The 7,619-nt window shown below is 43.4% G+C and overlaps 1 protein-coding gene across 1 annotated transcript; it reads left to right on the top strand.

The window, feature by feature from the left end:
- The first annotated feature begins 227 nt into the window (after window positions 1-227).
- fjx1 (four-jointed box kinase 1) lies at window positions 228-5,060 on the top strand. The gene has a single exon (XM_006789565.3). The coding sequence runs from the start codon at window positions 656-658 to the stop codon at window positions 1,952-1,954; it is 1,299 nt and encodes a 432-aa protein (XP_006789628.1). The 5' UTR covers window positions 228-655; the 3' UTR covers window positions 1,955-5,060.
- The last annotated feature ends 2,559 nt before the right edge of the window (window positions 5,061-7,619 follow it).

Here is a 7,619-nt window from a genome sequence, read left to right as displayed (position 1 = left end):
ATGCAAGCACAGCTTTCCACGCAGGTACGTAATACGAATGTATTAAAATGCGGAGTATTTATACTCTGGATATCAATTATCATAATGGCTACCTTTTTTGTAATAACACACAATCGTCTGACATCACACAAACACATAAAACGCACAGCGGTGCACTTGCTCCGCTCCTCTTGGAAGCCTCCTTCCCACGATCCGCCCACCATCTCGGGACTAAAGTCACGTGTCTCACCGCCTAGTGTGTCTCTGCTAACCGACTCCACCACAAATCAAACTCACCCAGCGCCCGGTGGAGAGATAAAGGCAGATGGGAAAGAGTGTGGCGTGCACGCACAGAAAGCCCTTACGACGCCAGTGGGCTGTAACGGAGAACGTCCAATAGCGGCTATCGGGGTGAAGCGAAATGCGCTCTTTTTTTCCCCATAGAGTAGGAATATGACAAGGCGTGTGAACAGGACGGGAGATGAGCTTCACACAGTTTCGGAGACCCTTTTCTCCTTGTGATCTTACCCAGTACGCCTTTGAGCCGCAGGGCTTCGGGCGTGTAGAGGACAGAAAGCGCACCGCTCAAAGCCGCTCCGGCTCAACTGCGGATCGGAGAATTTTTTTTCTGCCTGTATCTTATTAAAATCTGCTGGAGTACTGTGTGCCAAGAGGAATGGTGGCCGTCACCATGAGGGTTCTTTCAGCGAACTTGTTTTCTCTGCTCCTCCTGTGCGCCCTCGCAAGTGTTTTCTACGTCTGGAGCGCACTGGAGGACCGTTTGGAGCGACACAAACGGAGGTTCTCAGTACCAGGTGCAGTGTCCTTTCACCAAGCTCTCCCAGTGGACCTTTCAGCCAAAACTTTCCGTGCATTGCTTGCTGTCCCAGCGGCACAGAGACTGCACTTTGGAGACAGACTGAAGACTCGCCTCAACCTCACCAATCAACCTGTCTCTGCAGGAAATCGAGATTACAATATGAATGGGGATAACAAGAGGTCAGCCCCGCGGGAGGGCCCGGTCAAGTTGTCCCCATTGGAAGACGGAATATTTTGGAACGAATGGCTGGAAGATACCCTTCCTGCGGGATTCACGGAGGAATATGCTGTGGCTTGGCAAAAGAAAGCGAGGACGTACCGGGTGGTGAAGCTGGAGCCGGGATGCGGCAGGATATCCAATCAGCTTGCCACGTTTGCAGACGGGACCAAAGCTTGTGTGCGTTACGGGATAAACGCTGACCAGGTGCAGGGTGAAACTTTGACTTACTACCTTGCACGTTTGCTTGGCATCACAAACCTGCCCCCTCTCGTACTGTCCCAGCTGGACAGTGACAGTGAGCAATGGGAAAGTGTGAGGACGCGGATAGATGGTTTACAGTGGAATGACCGAGCCGTGGTTTCTCTAACTCAGTGGATCTCCAACCTGACAGGGGTCATCACACCTGCGCCGCTGAGACAGGAGAGCAGCGGGCTGCATCCTGCGCTCAAGGGGCTCTGGAACAAGACAGCGGCGGAGCTGCTGGAGCTGATGCAGTGGACAGACCTGATCGTATTAGACTACCTGACGGCAAACTTCGACAGGCTCGTCAGCAATTTGTTTAGTCTGCAGTGGGACTCCCGTGTAATGGAGAGAGACACGAACAATCTCCTGAAAACCCCTCGCGGTGACCTCGTATTCATAGACAACGAGGCCGGATTAGTGCACGGGTTTCGAGTGTTAAACATGTGGGAGAAATATCACAATACAGTCCTGAGCTCTGTGTGCGTGTTTAGAAAAAGGACCACGCAGCGCGTGGCAGAGCTGCACACGCGCAGAGACTCCAGGCAAAGGCTGCTGGAGCTCTACAGAGACAGCGAGCCTTTGTCTCAGGAATTAGGATTTCTCTCAGATGAGCACGCCGGTGTTCTCCAGGACAGGATAGACAGATTATATAAACACATTGTGCATTGCAAAGGCAAGTACGGCCAGCTGTGAACATTCAGCATGCACAGGTGATGGATTTGTTGTCTGCCTGCACAGTAATGAGCTTTGCAAACGCAGCTGGCACACCTGTGCTAAGCTGATGCGCATTACACAGAAAAAAAATGTCTTGAATATCCAGCTGAACTACCTCCTGTGAATAGAATGTGTTTCCTAGTTTATCAATGAATCAGTTTGACACGTTTATAAGCTGAGATGTTCACTGTTCGCCTCACTGTGAAGAATGACCCTGTCTTTACTTCACCCCTCTGATGTTCACCTGAATATGACTAAATATAAAGAGTAGACTATGCGCGTTGGGTATCATAAACTACCCCTTCATGTGCGGTTTGGATTGTTGATTTGTGTTCAATAATCCCAATGATAAACTCCTAAGCCTTAATGTAAGTTGACTCTTGAATATTGTATTTCTGTTGACGTTCAGCTCGCTTTTTTAGAGAAGATCTTTTGCACACACATTGCCAGCACCTGCACTCTTGTAATTGTGTTTGGATAGCGTACTTAGCCTTAATTTCACAGGTGGAGCATATTCATTTGTGCATTTGTCTGATGTAAATACTGTCTGCCAACCTGTTTTGGAAATTTGATGCTAAACTAATTTAATGTGCTTTTTAACATTCCAAAAAACTCTTGTTTTTGTTTTTTTTTATAAATATGCTGTAATTTAACTTCTCTGTTAATGCGTATTTTGTATGCAGTTTGTTCTTAACTGCCTTATTAGAACGCATCAAATATTTACCTATTTTGTGTGGAGTGCTGGTTTTTTTTTTTCCTTTTTCCTTGTTTTTGAAGCCTCTGTTGCCTCCGTACTTTCCCATACAGTGCTCTCATTGTACTGTAGAAATATCTTGCACTGGCACACTTCCCCAGGAGCCATTCTGTCAGCCACAGGCACGCTACAACAGGCGTCTCTAATCCCCTTTATAATCTCACCCAGAATGATGAACTGAAGGAGACGACTGACATTATTTGACATCATTTGAAAAGGAATTTGCTGTTCCCTAACTATATTATGACATTTCCTAGCTATACCGTATATTGCAGAATATTTGTATATTCCAATATAAATTGGTCAACCTATAAGCAGTCTGCCTTACTGGTTGCATGTGCTGCATGTGCTGTTAATGAGTGTTTTGCCCTCAGTGGAGAGACTTGTTTACGGCTTTTTATGGGTTGGAAATGTAACCGTGAAAGGTTTCGAAGAGAAAAACATCAAGGCCAGCTGCGTTAATTCGCTGTATAGTCTGTGCTGTCACTTTACATCAGCACATAATTTTTTTAATTTGAACCTTATAGAGCCATACTTTTCTTATTCGTTCCACTACAGGCCTACTTCTGTGTCTGATCTCTGGTTCCAGACTTATGAGCACATCTAAGGGAAAGACAGTGATCAAACTTTTGACAGACTAATTCTTTCCAGCCTTTTGCTATCCTGCAGCCCATCTGGTTTCTTTTAAAATTTCTTTATATATGTTCGAGTCCAGGACACGCCACAAACTGTTTGCGCGACTCCGCGAAGAGAGATGAATGCACCTTGTAAAAATAGTGGCTCGATTTTTGTGCTTATACTTTATTTCATGGTTTACGGCATGTTTCAGTGAATTGTTCTTCTGCCTGCTAGGTCACTGCGTAAAGGGAGACAGGCAGCAAAGGTGTAAATAGGTGTAACTAGAGGCATTCTGCTGTGCTTCAGCTGTAATAGGGACTCGGGGATCAATATGTGCACTGACTGGTGTGTAGGCGAAAGAAGGTCATGTTAATGTGCTGCCTTTTCAGTTAAAATAGGAACATGTGTTTCAAGGCCCTTGCAAAATCTACACTTGCAGCTGGGTACGGTGCTCCAGGCATGTCTGTTAATACCAAACTCTGCAAAGAGATTTACAACCGGCTGCAGGCTCCGGGGATTAAAAACAATGCAAAGCTAAGGTCTGCATGTCGAAGACAGACTTGTGACCTTTCCTCCTTTCTTGCCTCGCTTGATTTCCCCTTCCGTATTCCATCCACACCATGCCCATCTTTTTGTGCATCTGTCTTTGCTCTTAACATCACTGTCAGCTTCATTTATGACCTAAATTGAAAATGAAAGTTTCATTTTCCTAATTAGTTTTTTTTGTGGATTCCTTTGCACAAGAAAGTCATTTTTTAACCCGGGTTTCCTGCCAGCTGTAATCACACTAATGGGGTATTTCAAAGAGGTCGTTGAAACACCCTTAACTGTTCACATATGTTCTTCCTTCACTCTTGCCGCCTTGCTTATTTCAGATAACCACACAGACTTCATGAGGTCATATTTTTTCCCACCCAACGCCAACAAAATCTTCATACAGATAAGTTTGTGTAGTTGTGTAATGAATGCAACCCGTCCTAGCTTGTGGCATCAGTGCAGCAGATTATTTTACTTACAAGTTAATACGCGTCAGTTTTCTTCTGTTTCCTGCAGATGTGTTCGTTTTTTTTTCTGTGTAAGTACAGACAGCCGGGGGCTAACAGCAGGCTGGAGCACAGACCCCAGGTACTCGAGCCAATCTTGTTCTTCTTTGTGCAAATTTCAAACATTCCTGAGGAGCCGAGGGAGGATCATCTCCACGGACACACCAGCACACACAGACACTTCTCAGGCACTGAAGCGTCCCAGCTGTGTACACAAACCGCTGTCAACGTTGACTCGGATCCTTTTTCATCTTTTTTTAAAAAAAATAATAAATTACAGCATGCTACATTTTATTAGGAACAGAAAGACATTTCAGTAGATGCTAGTTATTGTTGCTTTCTTGCTGTAAGGTAAGTGAGAGTACCAGTCTAGTCAGTTTGGCGTCAGGAGGCTATACAGCCACAATCTTATTAACTAAAAGGAAAATCTACTTATCAGCTCTTCTAAATCTCACAAATAAACCTTTTACTGTATCTTGTCTGCTGAGTCCATATACATTAAAGAAAGAGTAAAATGATGTGACTGTGCTGGTTTAATAAGATTTAAGATTAAATTTTTCTTTTGGCCAAGAGGAGTGACTCCTCCAAATTCTCAGCCAACGGCCTGGCAAACCTATGGTGACAACAAGACTATGACAACACCTGCCAAGAAATATTCTGGCACGCACTACCCTGTAAATTTGCTTTTGTTTTGTTTCTACACTTGTTGGTCTGTGCATTTAAGAGTAAAAACAAGGTGTAACATATCAGTTACTGAGTTCTGGAGTTATTTAATAGACTTTAGATGGTTTTTTTCTATTTTATTTATTTCAAGAAAACAGGACTGCTTTTGTCAGACCGTGCCAAAAAAAAGAGCATTTTCCCAGACACTAGGTGACAAACTGACTGGTGGCCCGTTAGTGGAAGAACACAACTTGCATTGTTTCACAGCTACACAGTACAAGGAACTTCCTGCGCATGACTGAATGATTTCATTATGAAACTCAGGAAGAGTCACTTAGTCACAGCTGAGTGGATTCGGGCCATGATGGTTAAACTGGGGGGGGGGTTGGGGCAACGACTCGAGGGCCTTTGACAATGCAAGCACTGGACACGCAGGCTGTGGTGTGCCTGAAGAGCTGGCACAAAGACTGAATTTGTCCAATCCAGGGCTGGAAGTGCGAGGCCAAAGGCTTTGTGCATTCTTGTACAGCAGAAAGTAATGAGCAACAAACTAAGGCGAGAAGGGGAATGCACATGCATCATGTGATAAATGGAGAAATATCTGAGAATGTGCAAATTACCTGAAGTAAAAGTTAAATATTATTTTATGTTATGTTGAACATTTGCTAGTTTTATCACTAGTTAAAAATGTCTTAATTTGCTCTATGATTTTGAGTAACAATTCATGAGACCTCCGATCCAAGCTATAACCCCTCTGTCCAGGTTTTCCCACCATTAAAACCATGCTAGGTTAATTTCTTCTGCCACTGTGCCCTTGACCAAGGCACCGACTTACAATTTGAGGTGATCCCTGGTGTCTCCATGGTGGCTGCACACTGCTACTACTAAAGTTTGCTAATCCTGCTTGTTGTTTTTCCACACTTTTAAAATACATTACCACTGCCATTGACCGCTATTGAGCTTTAGGCTCCCAGGTGCTGAAAGACAAGGATTCTTTGTCCCTTTCCAGTCATCTCTGTACTCTCCCGCAGCTGCCACCCTTGCAGATTGTCGAAGAGATTACAGCGAACTTGTTTGGTTTTTTTTTCAATCACAGAAGTGTGTTACCGCTATTGCAAACATCTTTTTTCCCCCCTCAATCTGTGATGACAAACCCTAAGTCAAATCTTTGATCTCAATAGTTTACGTAGACAGAAATATAGACAAGTCACTGTCTATATATAATGATAGTATAAGGCTTGGAGCAATGTTGTAGCCTACAGAACACAGATGCAGATCTGCAAATAATCCGTTAACAGTTTTAGAAACAAGAACTGTTTAGCCTCAATTTGATTTCCCTCTATTTTCCCTTAATGCGATTTGCTTCACGCTAGTCATAGGATACATAAAAATAAATCCCGATTAATTTCAGCACTTAAATCCATCCTGTTTGTCATGCTGCGCTCATCAAGCTCTGTCTCCAGAATGTCACACCGTAGCCTGCAGACAGTCATAAGCTTGAGTTGATTTCATGTTCAACATTTATATTTGATAGCATAAACACTATGTCTACAGATATGAGAACAGGCAGGAAAGTCTACTGTCCAACATATCTACAGCACATTTATCATAAACGTTTCGTCCCTTCTTCACTTAGCAGATGTGCAAAATGGGAAAAAAGCAATTAAACTAGTTTCACCGTGATGCTTTATGCCAGCATTTTAGCGAGTTTTGTTTTAATTTCAAACCAGGAAGTGAAACTTAAGATTTCTAATCTCTTTCGTTTACTTTGGCATGACATTGGCTCCCTTGTAGGGGGCCTTGTTGTGTTGAACTGTTTTGCTTCTCCCCTCTTGCATAGCATTTGATCAACATCCTTGATAAAGGTCGATATTAATCTAGGTGAAGCTTGTCAGTACAGAAAGCGGACCAGTTTTAAGTAACATGCAGCTTTTCTCATTTGCATCTGGATTCATCTCTATCTCTATGTAAATGTGAATTAGTATGCTCATGGAAATGACTTTTTTCCACCCCCAATCTCTTGCTAGGAAGGAATAACTGATAATATTCATGGGGTGATAATCTATCATTTTGTTAGTGAATGTGCATTTCTCATCGCCACCTGCACCTAGCTCAGGCTTTGACCATAATTAAGATATTTCTGTGCAAATGCTATAAATGGGGAGGCTATGAATCAACCCCAGCACCGGACTAATTAGCAAGCTGGACATGTGTTTTGAATGGGAGGGAGGACTTTTTCTAATTCTGCAAAGCTGTATGTAAATGCTGAAACACGTCAAACAGACTTTGTATCTTATTGTTCAGATTTTAAAGCGCATACTTACTCCTAAAGTAGCCGTTTCTTTTTTACTTTGTGTACTTTTTCTCAGTTGAGTATTTTAATGTGTTGTGACCTTGCCATAAGGGCTTTACAGTTGCCATGCCTGAAGCACAGGGAGAATCGATACGCAGAAGGGCACGAGGACGTGTGATACTTGATGCCAAAATACCCACAACCTGCTGAAACAACACATTCCTTCCTGCTTGCTGACCACTTGCTCTCTGAATGTTAGTGTTAGCTGGAGGC

Source organism: Neolamprologus brichardi, chromosome 7 (assembly GCF_056152115.1).
Source record: "Neolamprologus brichardi isolate AB-2024 chromosome 7, ASM5615211v1, whole genome shotgun sequence".
NCBI lineage: Eukaryota > Metazoa > Chordata > Actinopteri > Cichliformes > Cichlidae > Neolamprologus > Neolamprologus brichardi.
Note: the sequence above shows the minus strand (reverse complement) of the source record. Positions and strands in the feature narration are given on the sequence as shown.

What these genes read in the sequence shown, in the direction of transcription:
- fjx1 (XM_006789565.3), top strand. Translation starts at nt 656, where the DNA reads ATGGTGGCCGTCACCATGAGGGTTCTTTCAGCGAACTTGTTTTCTCTG.